We start from the raw sequence: 17,338 nt of genomic DNA, 5'->3' as shown, positions 1-17,338 counted from the left end.
GCAACGCAGGGCAGTCATTGTTACATTGGACCTGCTCAGTCTGTGTTCACCTAGTCGGAGTCTCTCCGCAATTTTACCGCGCACTTGTACACCTTTGTACTACTGTGTAACTTTTCACCCAAACTCTTTTATACGGTAGCTTACATTTATAGAACATAGAACAGTACAGCACAGAACAGGCCCTCGATGTTGTGCCGAGCAATGATCACCCTACTCAAACCCATGTATCCACCCTATACCCGTAACCCAACAACTCCCCCCCCTTAACCTTACTATTAGGACACTACGGGCAATTTAGCATGGCCAATCCACCTAACCCGCACATCTTTGGACTGTACACATTTTACCTGTACACATACCTCTCCATTCACCTGAGGAAGGAGCAATGCTCCGAAAGCTCGTGTTTGAAACAAACCTGTTGGACTTTAACCTGGTGTTGTAAAACTTCTTACAAATAAAATAACAATATTATGATTATCCCCAGCAATCTATACAGCTTTCAAACATATTTATTCTTTTACCATTAAATGTATCATCTTCTCCCTATGCTCCTAGTACATTACTCTGCTCCCAGACAAGTCATTCAACCACAAGGAAGATTTAACTTTTAAGATTTAGCTTTGTGCAAGTGAAGGAGACACAGCTGGAGTGAGGCACATCCAGAGTGGGAATTTGGAACTTGGTAATTTGATACAGTGAGGTAATTCGGTTCAGGGTGGGAGAAGGTGCTTTTTCCTACTGTTTTGTTCTCTCTTTCTTCTAGCCTGTAACTTTTAATCTGCAGGGAGAGAACCAGAGAGCATGAAAACCTGGGAAGGTAAGTGATTTTTATTCATTTTTTTTAAATTACCTTTTCAAATTGGGGGGGGGGGGGGGGGGGGGGGGGGGAGAACTGAAGTGACATCACAGTAAGGCTGTGACCCGATTGGGAATCTACACTAACTTTAACAATTAAACATTGTTAAACTAATTAAACATAATTACTTAATTATAATTTAGAGGGGTATCTAAGCCAAAGATCGGAGAGTACTGTATTTAGCTTTCACATTTATAGTAGAAATCTAGTGCTAGAAAACATATAGTTAACAGTAACTTTTTTAAAATTTAATTTACTAATTAATTGACACAATGTTAATTAGAGGGGTGCAGTGTTCTGACTCTGAGATGTGGCAGGTCCGGGAGGCTTCCAGCGTCCCGGATGGCTTCATCTGCAGAAAGTGCACTCAACTAGAGCTCTTCACAGACCGCATGGTTCGGTTGGAGCAGCAGTTGGATGCACTTAGGAGCATGCAGGTGGCAGAAAGCATCATAGATAGCAGTTATATAAATGTGGTCACACCCAAGGTGCAGGCAGATGAATGGGTGATCACCAGAAGGGGCAGGCAGTCAGTGCAGGAATCCCCGGTGGTTGTCCCCCTCTCGAACAGGTATACCCCTTTGGATACTGTAGGGGGGGATAGCCTATCAGGGAAAAATAGCAGCAGCCAGAGCAGTGGCACCATGGCTGGCTCTGATGTTCAGCAGGGAGGGTCAAAGCGCAGAAGAACAATAGTCATAGCGGACTCTATAGTCAGGGGCACAGATAGGCGCTTCTGTGGACGTGAAAGAGACACCAGGGTGGTATGTTGCCTCCCTGGCGCCAGGGTCCAGGATGTCTCCGAACGGGTAGCAGGCATCCTGAAGGGGGAGGGCAAACAGGCAGAGGTCATTGGACATATTGGTACTAACGACATAGGCAGGAAGGGGCATGAGGTCCTGCAGCAGGAGTTCGGGGAGCTAGGCAGAAAGTTAAAAGACAGGACCTCTAGGGTTGTAATCTCGGGATTACTCCCTGTGCCACATGCCAGTGAGGCTAGAAATAGGAAGATAGAGCAGCTAAACACATGGCTAAACAGCTGGTATAGGAGGGAGGATTTCCGTTGTCTGGACCACTGGGAGCTCTTCCGGAGCAGGTGTGACCTGTATAAGAAGGACGGGTTGCATCTAAACTGGAGAGGCATAAATATCCTGGCCGCGATGTTTGCGTGTGTCACACGGGAGGGTTTAAACTAGTATGGCAGGGGGGTGGGTACCGGAGCAATAGGTCAGAAGGTGAAAGCATTGAGGGAGAACTAAGGAATAGGGCCAGTATGGCTCTGAAGAAGAGCAGACAGGGAGATGTTGCTGAAAACAGCGGGTCTGTGGCCTGAAGTGCATATGTTTTAATGCAAGAAGTATTAATGGTAAGGCAGATGAACGTAGAGCTTGGAATAGTACTTGGAACTATGATGTTGCCATTACAGAGACCTGGTTGAAGGAAGGACAGGATTGGCAGCTAAACGTTCCAGGATTTAGATGTTTCAGGCGGGATAGAGGGGGATGTAAAAGGGGTGGCGGAGTTGCGCTACTGGTTAGGGAGAATATCACAGCGGTACTGTGGGAGGACACCTCAGAGGGCAGCGAGGCTATATGGGTAGAGATCAGGAATAAGAAGGGTGCAGTCACAATGTTGGGGATTTACTACAGGCCTCCCAACAGCCAGCGGGAGATAGAGGAGCAGATAGGTAGACAGATTTTGGAAACAAGTAAAAACAACAGGGTTGTTGTGATGGGAGACTTCAACTTCCCCAATATTGACTGGGACTTACTTAGTGCTAGGGGCCTGGACAGGGCAGCGTTTGTAAGGAGCATCCAGGAGGGCTTAAAACAACATGTGGACAGTCCAACTAGGGAAGGGGCTTTACTGGACCTGGTATTGGGGAATGAGCCCGGCCAGGTGGTAGAAGTTTCAGTAGGGGAGCATTTCAGGAACAGTGACCACAATTCGGTAAGTTTTAAAGTGCTGGTGGACAAGGGTAAGAGTGGTCCTAGGATGAATGTGCTAAATTGGGGTAAGGCTAATTATAACAATATTAGGCAGGAACTGAAGAAACTAGATTGGTGGAGGATGTTTGAGGGTAAATCAACATCTGACATGGGGGAGGCTTTCAAATGTCAGTTGAAAGTAATTCAGGACCGGCATGTTCCTGTGTGGAAGGATAAATACGGCAAATTTTGGAACCTGGATAATGAGAGATATTGTAGGCCTTGTCAAAAGAAAAGGAGGGATTTGTCAGGGCTAGAGGGCTGGGAACAGACAAAGCCTATGTGGAGTATAAGGAAAGTAGGAGGAACTTAAACAGAGTCAGGAGGGCTAGAAGAGGTCACGAAAGTAATTGGCAAATAGGGTTAAGGAAAATCCAAGGCGTTTTTAACTTACATAAAAAGCAAGAGGGTAGCCAGGGGAACCTTTCAAGGTTGGCCCACTGAAGGAAAGGCAAGGGAATCTATGTGTGGAGCCAGAGGAATGGGCTGAGGTACTAAATGAATACTTTGCATCAGTATTCACCAAAGAGAAGGAAATTGGTGGATGTTAAGTCTGGAGAAGGGTGTGAAGATAGCCTGGGTGACATTGAGATCCAAAAAGACGAGGTGTTGGGCGTCTTGAAAAATATTAAGGGGATAAGTCCCCAGGGGCCTGATGGGATCTACCCCAGACTATGAAGGAGGCAAAAGAGGAAATTGCTGAGGCCTTGACAGAAATATTTGGATCCTCACGTCTTCGGGTGCATGTCCTGGAGGATTGGAGGAATACCCAATGTTGATCCTTTGTTTAAGAAGGTAGCAAGGATTAATCCAGGGAACTACAGGCTGGTGAGCCTTGCGTCAGTGGTAAGGAAATACTGGAGAGAATTCTTCGAGACACGATCTACTCCCATTTGGAAGCAAATGGAAGTATTAGTGAGACGGCAGCATGGTTTTGTGAAGGGGAGGAGGTCGGTCTCACTAACTTAATAGAGTTTTTCAAAGAGCGTCACAAAGATGATTGATGCAGGTAGGGCAGTGATGTTGTCTATGTGGACTTCAGTAAGGCCTTTGACAAGGTCCCTCATGGTAGACTGTTACAAAAGGTGAAGTCACACGGGATCAGGGTGAGCTGGCAAGGTGGATACAGAAATGGCTAGGTCATAGAAGGCAGAGAGTAGCAATGGAAGGCGTGCTTCTTTCTAATTGGAGGGTTGCGACTAGTGGTGTTCCGCAGGGATCAGTGCTGGGACCTTTGCTGTTCGTAGTATATATAAATGATTTGCAGGAAATGTAACTGGTCTGATTAGTAATTTTGCAGAGGCACAAAGGTAGGTGGAATTGCAGATAGAGATTAGGATGTCAGAGGAGGCCCGGCCCAACCACGCCCACATGTTCTGGTCTTGCCCCAGACTCGTGGAGTACTGGACAGCATTCTTCGAGGTTATGTCCAAAGTGGTGGGAGTGAGGGTGGAGCCATGCCCGATAGTGGCGGTCTTCGGGGTTTCAGAACAGCCAGATCTATTCCTGGGGAGGAGGGCGGACGCCCCCTTGCCTTTGCCTCCCTGATCGCCCGCCGTAGGAATACTGTTTGGCTGGCGGTCAGCAGCACCGCCCAGAGCTGCGGACTGGCTGTCCGACCTCTCGGAATCTCTCCAAATGGAGAAAATCAAATTTTGCCATCGGCAGGGTCGGACGACGGCTTCCACAGAACGTGGGAGCCATTCATTCAACTGTTCCGGGACCTATTTGTGGCCAATGTACAAGAGGAAAAATAGTCGGGGGAAGGTAGCGGGAGGGGGGGGGGGGGGGGGGGGCTACAGGTTCGTTACGGGGGGTTCGATGGCTAGCACTAAGGCCCAAAACCAAACTAAATAAACATGTTGAGGGGGGGGGGGGGGGGGGGGGCGCAGTTACTACTACGAAGATGCTTACCTGTAAATATGTATGTTAATTTTTGCGTGTTTGTTTTTTTTTTTTTCTTTTTTTCTCTCTCCTAACAATTTGTAATTTGTTCAATATAAAATATGAAAACTGAATAAAAAACATTTATAAAAAAAAAAAAGGATTGTCAGAGGATACAGCAGGATTTAGCTCATTTGGAGACTTGGGTGGAGAGATGGCAGATGGAGTTAATCCGGATAAATGGGAGGTAATGCCATTTTGGAAGGTCTAATGCAGGTCAGGGAATATACAGTGAATGGTAGAACCTCAAGAGTATTGGAAAGTCAGAGAGATCTTGGTGCACAGGTCCCACAGGTCACTGAAAGGGGCAACACAGGTGGAGAAGGTAGTCAAGAAGGCATACGGCATGCTTGCCTTCATTGGCCGGGGCACTGAGTATAAGAATTGGCAAGTCATGTTGCAGCTGTATAGAACCTTAGTTAGGCCACACTTGGAGTAAAGTGTTCAATCCTGGTCACCACACTACCAGAAGGATGTGGAAGCTTTAGAGAGGGTGCAGAAGAGATTTACGAGGATGTTGCCTGGTATGGAGGGCATTAACTATGAGGAGAGGTTGAATAAACTCGGTTTGTTCTCACGGAACGACGGAGGTTGAGGGGCTTCCTGATAGAGATCTATAAAATTATGAGGGACAGAGTGGATCGTCAGAGGCTTTTCCCAGGGTAGAGGGGTCAATTACTAGGGGGCATAGGTTTAAGGTGCGAGAGGCAAGGTTTAGAGGAGATGTACGAGGCAAGTCTTTTTACACAGAGGGTAGTGGGTGCCTGGAACTCGCTGCTGGAGGAGGTGGTGGAAGCAGTGACGATAGTGACATTTAAGGGGTATCTTGACGAATACATGAATAGGATGGGAATAGAGGGATACGGACCCAGGAAGTATAGAAGATTTTAGTTTAGAAGGGCTGCATGGTCGGCATGGGCTAGGAGGGCCGAAGGGCCTGTTCCTGTGCTGTACTTTTCTTTGTTCTTTGTTCTTAAATCAATCTTAGATGTACCAATCCAACATTCATGGATACATTTCTATCTCGATAGTGATGGGCAGAGAATAGACAAAATAGACACAAAAATGGTTACTTCAATGGCAACAAGATTTACCAAAACCTCAAAGCCAGTGTGGTGCAATTTACGAATGAACGTTTCCCAGAACAGCCAGCAGGAGGTGCAATTTCAGACAATTCGGTATTTCCAATTAATTGATGTATAAACACACATTTAGGAAGCTTTGATCCAAAAATAAGTACAAACGTTTAATTGTAGTTTCTTGGGTTGAAACAAAGCATTCAATCTTTGGTAAGATTACTGTTAAAATTAATGGGAGTAAGTTTGACAATTGAATGTACCGAATGCCATAGTTTGGTAACACTTTTGTTTCATTTGACTATTTTGCTTAAACAGTCATTTTGAATACTTGAATAGGGAACTAGCCCTTAGAGGGGGATTTATGGAGCTTGACAATAGTAACACTATTTAATTAAAGCAGTCCAAATTAAAACCACATGCAAAATTTGGACCTTTAACCTAAAACGAAATACATTTTCTATAAGAATGGTGAGGTGGCTTTCAATGATAAAATGGTGTCTAATCATCTCCTGACATCAACCACACCTAGTTCCAAGAGCCTGAAAAATTCAACTGTTACAAGTTTGTGTGCACTTTATTCAAAGAACACCATAATGAAGAAATATTCTTCATTTAATAAGGTTCACACTTTCATCTGCATTCACAATTTCACAAAGTGAACAGTAAGTGAACTCCAGACACTCAAGCATTATATCTGAATATTGAACAAGCACCAAATTGAAAGGAAGTTTGTACATGTCCAGCCAAGAAATCTTCTGTTCTATCAAAAGTTGGAACACAATCTCATATCTTAAAGCAAAATTGTCACTTTCAAAGGAAATGGGTTCTCCAATACGTTACCTTTTAATAAAGTAAAAAGTACAAATTTCAGTTTGTCCAGTTCTATCAATGCCAAATGAGTTGCATCAATTCGTCAGGTCGTTATCAAGTAGTGTGACTTCAACATGGTGTCTTGATGGAAGAATATGGAATTTCCCCTGCAATTCTCCAAGTAGCCAATTCCTAATGTTAACTATGGAAACTGTGAGGAAATGAAAGTAAAGGCTATCCATTATGCCAGGAAATTATGATACCCTTGCCACTTCTGGTAGTCAGCTGATGAGCAATAGCAGCACATAGCTTATTCTCATTTTTGTGCAGGATGGAAAATGAAAGAAAACAGGAACAAATCCCAAGATGGAAGCATTCAAAAACAAAGAAGTCATTATTGTGGCTGTGCTAGTCTATAATTACTCATTTGGTGCCACAATTTAAGTGCATCTATGGACTTTGGAACAAATGTGTTTTACCATTTACCAGGTCAGAACCATCACAGTGAGACTAATGGCAAGGGGAGGCAGTGGTGTAATGGTGCTGTCTGGGTGAGTGATCCAGCTGGGGACCAGGATTTGAATGCCGCCAGTGGCAGATAGTGAAATTTGAATTCAATGAACATCTGGAATTAAAATTCCAAAGTTTGCCCATGAAATTATTGTCGATTGTCATAAAAACCCATCTGGTTCACTAATCCCCTTGAGGAAAGGAAATCTGTCATCCTTACCTGCTCTGGCCTACACGTGACTCCAGATGTATAGCAATGTGGTTGACTCTCAAATGCCCTCTGAAATGGCCCACATCCCACGTAAGAATAAATAAATTATCCTAAAATTTGGAAAGGGGAGGAATGGGGCAGATGGGTCAACAAAAAATTTGCACAACTAACAGAAGTAATTTGTAGTGGTATATAGCATTGCAGTCAGTATTCAATTTGTATCAGCAGAATTTTTGAATGACATGGTCACTAGAAACACCCATCAGTAATTAATACAGCACAAGAGTAAAGTACTCAATTATTATACATTTCTCTGAGAAATGGACACAGCCTAATACAGTCCCGAAAAGACTGTCCCTGACATCTACATTGAAATAGTTTTGATTGAGAAGTCATTACTTTAGTTTGAATGTCCCACAATGTTCCCAATTTTGTTTGGTTCAGTATTCACAAATCCAGTAGAGAATGTTCAGTTTACCAGATTCTCATTGTGAATGCCCCTTGCAAACAGTTCTAGTGCCAGGAAGTTTAGAAACAACTTCTAGTTAAAATGAGTTTTGAGTTTTCATGGGTTCAAAAACTATTTCCCAATAGATTGTCAAATCTAACTTAAATCAGATAACCTTTTGAGGACTTCAGCACACAATTACATTAGATTTAAACAGAAGTGAAAACTAAGGCATGTTCTGTGAAGTTCTCTGTAGTCTACTTTGTAATATTGTAATTTGGGGTACTATATGAAGAGGTCATTTTAATAAAATACAGTATGAATCTTTGTGCCTAGTTGGAAAACTAGTGCTCAGGATCAAGACATTGATCTGCACACATGTCAGATGCTAAAAGTCAGCTTATATTGCAAGGCTGAAAATATCTCTAATATATGCAACTATAAAGTAGAAACACACAAGAATCAATTTCTTGAGTTTAAAACTTGTCTGTGATAATGATTGTTTTTCTTTGTGACAATAATTTTTTTAAAAATTAACTTTAGAGTACCCAATTCATTTTTCCAATTAAGGGGCATTTAACGTGGCCAATTCACCTACCCTGCACATGTTTGGGTTGTGGGGTGAGAACCATGCAGGACACGGGGAGAATGTGCAAACTCCACACAGACAGCGACCAGGATCGAACCCGGGTCCTCGGCACTGTGAGGCACAGTGCTAACAACTGCGCCCACTGTGCGTCCATTTTTTTGACAATGATTTTAGTCTAATTTTACTTTACTTGTAAAACACCTTTCAAGTACACCTCATTCAAAAGATGCAACATGGAATGTTCTCCTAAATTAAGCATAAAATGAATGCTGGTAGGTAGCTCTTCATTAATCCATCACCATATTCTAACGGTTTGGAGTCTTTTAGAGAGGGTGGATGTTTGGTATTGGTCTCTTCAATTACCATCACAGTTTTCAACTTTAAAATCGTTCTAGCTTTCTTTTGAAAAATGAACATATCATGTTTTTTTGGTCCAAATTTAAATTTGGGGTACATCTACAGCTGCTAGAACAGCTAGCTGCCCAGTTAAAAGGAGGAACAGTTATTTGACCAGCATATACAATACATTGTTGAAATCTCTTTCTTTTACCCCTCTCCCCAAACGATTCCTGTGAGTCCAGCTACTTTGGGTTTATTGGTGCAATATTTGATGAATGATATACCACAAGCACAGCAGCCCTTGCATTTTTTAAACAGGTCACAGCTTCAGTATTCAAGATTTCTCATCGCTTGACTTTGCCTACCTTAGGTTTGGAAGCAGGAGGAGAGAACTGTGGTGAAAAACTCCTTCTAGGTTAGTGTTCCATATATTGTAAAGCAGAAAACTAGGTGATATAGACACCTCCAAATAAAGCACTTCCTCCGCAAGGAGACAGTAGGGTACCCCGGGGCCCCAGAAAGCACACTACTCGAGGACCCGATAGGCACGAGCAATGAGGGGGGGGATGGGGGGTGGGGGGGGGGGGGGGGGGCTGGGCTATGTGGGAAAATATACGGACAGCTACTGGACAGAGCCCGAACACCACTGGACGGGACCAGACAAAAGTGGGAGGATGAACTGGGGACAGAGGTAGGATGGGGACTCTGGAGCGAAGCACTGAGCAGGGTGAGCTCCATCTCCTCCTATGCAAGGCTAAGCCTAATGCAGCTCAAAGTGGTGCACAGAGCGCACCTGACCAGAACCCGAATGAGCAGGTTCTTCCCGGAGGTGGAGGACAAATGTGAACGGTGCCAGAGGGGTCCGGCCAACCACACCCACATGTTTTGGGCTTGCCCCAAGCTTGCGGGTTCTGGACAGCCTTCTCCGAGGCAATGTCCAAGGTTGTGGGGGTGAGGGTGAAGCCATGCCCAATAGTGGCAATCTTCGGAGTATCAGAGAAGCCAGAGCTACACATGGCGAGGGGGCCAACGCCCATGCTTTTGCTTCCCTAATCGCACACTGGAGAATCCTGCTCGGCTGGTGATCGGCAGCAACCACCCAAAGCTGCAAACTGGCTCGCTGACCTCTCGGAATTTCTCCACCTGGAGAAGATCAAGGGTCAGAGGAAGGCTTCCTGGATATTTAGGGGCAGCTCATCGGCCTGTTCCAAAACCTGTTCAAGGCCAGCAACGAGAGTAAGCCAGGGGGAAAAAAAGATGAAGAACTAAAGAACTGCGCAACCCAGGGGGGGATATCATAGACCGATCCATGAGGGCAGCAAAATGTACATAGTTAGTCAAATGAAGGACAGGGACAAACTAAGCAAATTAGCGCGGGCAAAAAAAAATGTATATAAGTAACAACTGTTTATACATGAGAAAAGCCAATAAAAAGATTTTCAAAAAAAAAAGAAACTAGTTGGCTATCTTAGCAAATGTAAATGTGGGAGGTCTCAAAGATAGGGTATGGAAAGTAGTCAAAATGAGGCACGAGGCAGAGGGGTCAATTGTTACAGAATCACTTTCTGGTAACAGCATTCACCTTTGAAGGGGAAACTACAATGTACAAAATAACTTGCTTTTAAGCCGTCATTTTATTTTAAGGGGACAAGAATAAGCACACTTTAACAAGGCTATGTCTTGCAAAAACACATTCTAAATAGACTTGATACACAAAATGGAATTTACAAGACTGTACGGTTTGACCATTTTACGGTTTGATAACTTTGATAAACCTTGAGGTTTCCTGTAGTTTAATTGTGAAGTTAGCCAAACTGAAAACTGGAGTTCAAGACTTCAATTCTCTTCCAATTTACTCATTTAATAATTAAACCCGTAATATTGTGATCATTTCTTCAAAAATGCACCATGTTGCCTGGATCTGAGGTGCCACCAATTTCTATATTCCCTTAGAGCAGAGAAAGCTTCAGCAGAAGGATTTACAACATTAAGATGAGATGGATTTTCAATTTGCCAGTGTAATTACTGCAAGATTACACTAATGACAAAGGAAATGCAGTAAATTTCTTTTTGGAAGGGGTGGGTGACAATAAGGATTTTCTAGGTTTATCTTGGAAGTTAACAGTCAGTTCCACATTCTGCTCAATAAAATACCGCTAATGGATCTATCATTGTTTCAGATGCACAATTGAAGCGGATAGGATGAGCATTTAAGAAAAGATAATATGAGCCGTTTCACTGTGTTGAGAAACTATATAACTCGAGCTAGGAAATGCTCATAGTTCTCTGTCGAGAACTCAGCACTATTTCCTAAAATTATTCAGACGAGAGATGAAGTGAGTATCATGCTGTAAACCTCAATACTGTGCAGATAATCAAATTATTAAGGGGTCATGCAAAATATTTTTTCCTGCTTGAATTTCTACAGAGCAAATTACTAATTTTAACTGAATCAACTGATGCCAGGCAGAGGTGAAGTATCTTCTCAGAGAAGAAATAGTAATTAGATGTCAGCCAAATGCTTGTGTCACAAGAATGGTTCCAAGGATGAGGAACTTCAGTTATATTTATATGCATAGAATGGAGAACATGAGCCTCTTCTTCTTGAGAACTGAAGATTTGGTAGAGGTGTTCAAAATCATGTGGGGTCTGGACCGAGATTTTGGTGTGAAACTGTTCCCATTGATGAAAGGATAGCGAACCGGAGGATACCAGTTTTACCAGTTTAAGTTGACTGGCCAAATGAAGCAACAGCGAGGTGAGGAAAAACATTTTTATGCAGCGACCGTGGTTAGGATCAGGAATGTATTGCCTGAGAGTGTGGTGGAGGCAGATTCAAATTGCGGTTTTCAAAGGGAATGGATAATTATCTGAAGAAAGAAATTGTGGAAGTTAAAGGTGAGAAGGCAGGGAAGTGGGATCAGGTGGGCTGCTCTGCAGAGATTCAGCATGGAAATGACCGCTGAATTGTCTTCCTCTGCAACGTTAATCATTCCATGATTGCTTCCTCATGGTCAGTTATAGAGTGGCATTTTCAGGTCCAGAAACTGGCCTGCTCACCTGGTCAGGAAATTGTGAGGAGACATGGGAAAAGGGGATTAAAGACAGAAGCTTTTAATATAAAGTTACATAGACGGGCACCCTTACCATGCAGAATAACAGAAAGTACTCAAGTAGCAATCATAAATTCCTGAGGGACAAACTTAAAACATTTACAGTAGTTATTGATTCACCACAGAAAAACACTCTTTCCTTTTAAAATAAACAAACATACTGTTTACATTTCAATTCAAGTTTATGCATGCAGTTCCGGCCTTTGGGTCTTACTTTTGGCGGCTGTCTAGTCAGGAAATATGTGACAAGGTTCACAGCAGATTTACACTATAAATTCATCATTACTATAAATTTAATTGCATAATAATCAATAGCCAATTACTAGAAATTCATAATACAATATGATAGTTACATTCATACCATCATACATTAATGGTTCATTATTACATTGTTAAATATTTCTTCATGTCCCCTTAAAATAAATCTGTTTTTATTAATTTCAACACTTTTTCCAGTCTGCTTTGTTTATGTAAATGTCATATCTGTATTTGCTTTTGTGCAGCTCAATAGGGGACTACCATTTTGTTCCCCTCTCATGTAATGCACGATTGAAATAGCACCACATAAATTGTTGCATGAACAGAAACTTCTAACACATTCATAATAATCAGCACTGTGTATCTTGGGCTGAAATTAGGTGTGAACAGAATCAATTCACAGTACAGTGCAATGATGCACACTGCTCAACAAAGCTGTCATGGCAACATTAACAACAACAAGAAGCAAATCCAGGCAAATTTTATGAACAGACTACGGTCTGTTCTTTAATGTGTAGAAACTGTAGCAAGTGAGCTAGGTAGGTCTTTCCCACAAGTGAATAATACAGGACTTAGTGTTTACAGGTGAGGTATTTGTCTTCTTGTAGCGGATAGGTATCTGCTGGCAGGGTCTCAAGTAATTTGTGTAATTTCAGAATGAAGTTTACCGATTTTCACACGAAACGTATCAAACCCGCTGGCAGTCCTAATCGCACTTACAGAATAAATAATCCCAATAGGGCCACAAAAGCACAGCTGTCCTAAAGCCATCATGCACATCTGGTGATATGACTGGCGAAATGAAATCCTGAAGCATCGTCTCTGTAGGCATCAGATTGTCAATCTTTTAGGTTGTCCATTTCAAAATGCTGCTACAAAAAAAGTACCCAATCCACATCAATTTGAAATCACTCTTGACAACCTCAAAAACTCAGCCAACATACATGTCAGTGTCACATGTTTACTTACAGCACCAGGACTTTATTAGGAGAAGTCATGTTACCACAAAACAAAAAAAAAGTCAAAATGGCACTACTTATTTCTGACTGCATTTCTTTTCCCACAATGTTAAATGTAATTTATGAACCATAAATCCTACCCAATGGGACAACTGATGTTAAAATGCCGGAAACGCTGTATAGCATGAAATGCAAAAAGATTGGCACAATAGTGAGAGAGAGAGAGAGAGAGAGAGAGAGAGAGAGAGAGAGAGAGAGAGAGAGAGAATGAATTACAGGAAAGAACATTTAAAACCAATACTGCAACATTAATATTGTCTAGGCCTCAAATTCATGGTCATTAAAATCAACTTCTCTTTCTGATGACAATTTAAAAATGTAAAGGGTTTTTAAAATAGAATGATTAAACTTTGTGCAACAAGACTGGCCCAAGTGTTATTTACACATGAATAATCTAGAAGGGAAATAAAACACTCAGTGCCCCAGTAACAAGAGCTTACATTTTTGCTTCTAAATGTAAAATAATAAAATATTTTTAAAAATAAGATGTAATCCATAGACATCATTTCAAGCACACAAACTGTCTTTAAGTTCTTGGTATTGCAATTTGTACCCTTGTGTTCTTGAGCACATAAAATGGCTCAGAATAGGACCAGCTGATATATCACTATTCAAGGAACTGGTGATGTTACTGTTCCCTCCATCTTTCAACCACGCATTTTATCTCCGACTAAAACGGTTCTTGAAAAATTTTATTGTTTTTGCCATCATTGGTGCAATTTCTGAAAAAATAATAATAAAACCAAGGTCAAAAGTAACAATAACTTTTATGTAAACTGAGAAGTTTGTATCCATAAACATTCCCCAATAATGTTTCAGTTTTTGCTCATCCCTCCAATTTTCTGGTTTCACAGATCGAGCATCATTCTCTGGTGGAAAGGCCAAGAAATCTTCCTGCATCTAGGTCTCTTAGACCTCTTCCAATATAGTACAGTCCTTAGGATGGTTACATGAAGAAGTACACCCAACACCCATGGTAATCTGTCCTCCCTCCCTGAGCAACAAATGGCTGATCTATGCTCAGTTCCTTCTATCTTCCAAGATCATAACTGATTGGTACCGACATCCTCTGTAACTCTTATCATCAACAGTCAATACAATTCCAAAAGTAATTCATCATGTAGGTAAAGTGGCATTTTGTTGTAAAAGACAATGCCTTAATGAAAATTATACTCAATTTCTTCTATTTAAAAAAAAATGATTCCCATCACCTTTTAAAGCATTAGGGATAAAGTTCATTAGGGATACTTTTTAATTATGCTTAAACAGTAACAGGTGAGGGCTACAGTTAGTGAGCTAGACTGCACACGTTATTGGCGTCAGCAGGGTGAAGAAACTGCAGAAGACAAATTGTTGAAGCAAGTACATGACTATATATTTAGATATTAGTTCAACCATCTCATTATATGAGCTCAAATGCCCGTTGCTGTCAATGCTGCTGCACACAAAGATTAAGTACTCACTGTGTCAGTAAAAACCATTCAAATAAAAATAAACAGCACAATGAACAAAAAAGATGTTACTCATTCATAGTTCTTTCAAAATCATTTTTCCAAAAGGAAAATGAGTCTTGCGATGAATTTTCATTATAATCCTAATTTCAGTATATCCCTTTTGTCACTTTTTAAAGTCACCAAATGCCTTCCCCCGCCACTCAACTCTTAAGACACATCTTTGCCTGTGATAACGATTGCAACGCCTTCCAACAGGCTAGAGCAATCGATAACTCTACTGGAAAAAAAAGTCAAACTTAATTTAGAAGTGGAAAAAATTCTCCACTGAAGACATCATACTGGAGTAAAACAGTGAGCTCCTTATCTGGCAAACCACGAGTGCTCTGAAGAGCTGCTGACTCAATAAAAGATTGTCAGCTCCCTCAGAGCTTTCAAAGCTGTTTTGCTGAAGATAGTCCCTTTCAGTTTCATACAGTTCCAAGGTCCTAGCAGCCATGTATGCCTTAGTCAAGTGGTAATTTATTAATGGGTCAATGAAGTCAGTGAACAGCAAATATTATCCAAGGCTGATCCTACCTTTACCAGAATTCACTTACATACATTTTCTAGGTGAGCAATCCGGAGTGAATTTTCTCCAATTATGCATCATTGCTGCTCCAGCTAAGATCAACTAACTTGTACAAGTGGACCCAAACCTTGGTGCTTACAGTTTTGAGCAGCTATGCTGCACCATGTAATGAATTTACCATCTGAGCAATCAGGAGAATCAGACGGCAGTTCTTATATTGCCAAGGATAGCACAGTAACCAAACAGAAAGTGCTGGATTTGGTCACTATGCAGCAAATTTCCATGCTGTCACTCAACAAACACAGAATTCACTATGACAAAAAACTGAGGGACCTGGAACAGCAGAAAAATATATTTTTTGAACTTACTTTTGACTTGGGGTTTCTTGGACTCATGGATTCCCCCTCCACTATTGGGAGGTGTCAGACTTGATGATGTGGAGCCATGGCTAGTGCTAGGACCATCAAAGGACTGATTTCCTCCCGCACTGCCACTGCTTCCTGCATGACTATGCATCTTTATCCTACAGGAAAAGTTTATAGAAATAAAAAAAATTCTGACTTCACCAGCTCCAAACAGAATTCTGCAGTCACAACTTCACAATATGAAATAATTTCTCTACAAGCGAGTTTTTCTCTCCGGCTTTTTGACATCAAAATGATACAAAGTAGAATAAAAAAATCTACAAGCCCAAAAAAGTCTTTCTTAATCGTTTGAAAGGCTAAAAAATGAATGCTGCGACTTGCAGAGTAAGGGCACACCACACCATGGGTGGGATTTTCCAGCCTCCCAGCTGAGTGTTTCCCGGCAGCGGGAGGCAGTGTGCCATTCGCTGGTGGCGGGATGCTTTACTCCTGCTGCTGTCAATAAGAATTCCCATTGAAGCCATCTCGTGCCAGAGGGAGACCCACAGGCGGGGTTCGCTGTCGCCAGGACTAGAGAATCCCGTTGGCATGAACAGCCATAGAATTTCAACCCATGTCTAAATGAACACTATAAGAAGTCTTACAACACCAGGTTAAAGTCCAACAGGTTTGTTTCAAACACGAGCTTTCGGAGCACTGCTCCTTCCTCAGGTAACTGCATGACCCAAGCATGACCCCAGTCACCTGAGGAAGCAGCAGTGCTCCGAAAGCTCGTGTTTGAAACAAACCTGTTGAGACTTTAACCTGGTGTTGTAAGACTTCTTACTGTGCTCACCCCAGTCCAATGCCGGCATCTCCACATCATAAATGAACACTAGACATTACCTTGGAGGCGTTGAAATCAATATTCCAGTTCCATGCTTCTCCTGTCTGCGCCTTACATCTCTGGGTGGCTTTACCTCAGTGTTTAAGAAAGCCAGCTTTGCCTGACGGCCTGTTTTTAAAACAAAAGCTACTCAGTACTTTGGAGTTAGAAAAGGCACATGTTGTATACTTCTCAGTTCCACTGAAGCATCCCCGAGCTTATACCATGAATTGGTGCTTGCAATGCAGAACCATGCCCATTACAGGAAATTGGGAGTGCAATTCACAATTTTCTGTTATTCTAAGAGACAAATGGTCATGGTGGACAAGTGTGTATGCACCCAAATTTCAAATATGCACACCTGATGGCGGAATTTGGAAAATTACCACATCATTATTTAGCATTATCAACCCAGCTGTTCTTCCCAAGACTGATATGATTCTAAAATATAGATCCAGCAGCTTGGATAATGAAAACTTTAAATTTGGAAGCCAGGTGCAGTGTGTCTAAACTACTGTCTCTCTCACGTCAAGTTTTGATCCAATTTTTGAAAGTTACAGATTCTACAGACTTACCGAGCTGTATCTTAGGTCTGAAAAACAGGCTGGTAATTCTGCACCAAGAGATACCAATCCTATATTTACAACAACATATTTATATAGCACCTCTAGCATAATAAAATGTTCCAAGGCGCCTCACAGGAGCATAACAAAACACAATATGACATTGAGCCACATAAGGAGATACAAGGAGACACCTTCCAATGTAATCGCAGACGGCGCAACACCTGCTCCTTTAATTCCTACCTCCTCACGGTTCAAGACCCAAGCATTAATTTTAGGTGAAGCAGCATTTCATTTGCACCTCCCTTCAATTTGTTTGATTGCATTCGCTGCTCCCAATGTGGTCTCCTCAACACTGG

At 42.0% G+C, this 17,338-nt stretch overlaps 1 protein-coding gene across 1 annotated transcript in view; it reads right to left on the bottom strand.

Moving 5' to 3' along the window:
• Positions 1-10,389: 10,389 nt before the first annotated feature.
• Positions 10,390-17,338, bottom strand: part of LOC119967620 (elongin-A-like) — a 107,442-nt gene continuing 100,493 nt past the window's right edge. The window contains exons 9-11 of the mRNA XM_038800388.1: positions 16,437-16,545; positions 15,555-15,709; positions 10,390-13,886 (exon numbers count right to left, since the gene is read on the bottom strand). Of these exons, the coding sequence (XP_038656316.1) occupies positions 13,825-13,886; positions 15,555-15,709; positions 16,437-16,545 (326 nt within the window). The 3' untranslated portion in view covers positions 10,390-13,824. The remainder of the gene's footprint in view (positions 13,887-15,554; positions 15,710-16,436; positions 16,546-17,338) is intronic.

Source organism: Scyliorhinus canicula, chromosome 1 (genome assembly GCF_902713615.1).
Source record: "Scyliorhinus canicula chromosome 1, sScyCan1.1, whole genome shotgun sequence".
NCBI lineage: Eukaryota > Metazoa > Chordata > Chondrichthyes > Carcharhiniformes > Scyliorhinidae > Scyliorhinus > Scyliorhinus canicula.
The sequence above is the reverse complement of the archived record's forward strand: the minus strand, read 5'-3'. Positions and strand labels throughout refer to the sequence as shown.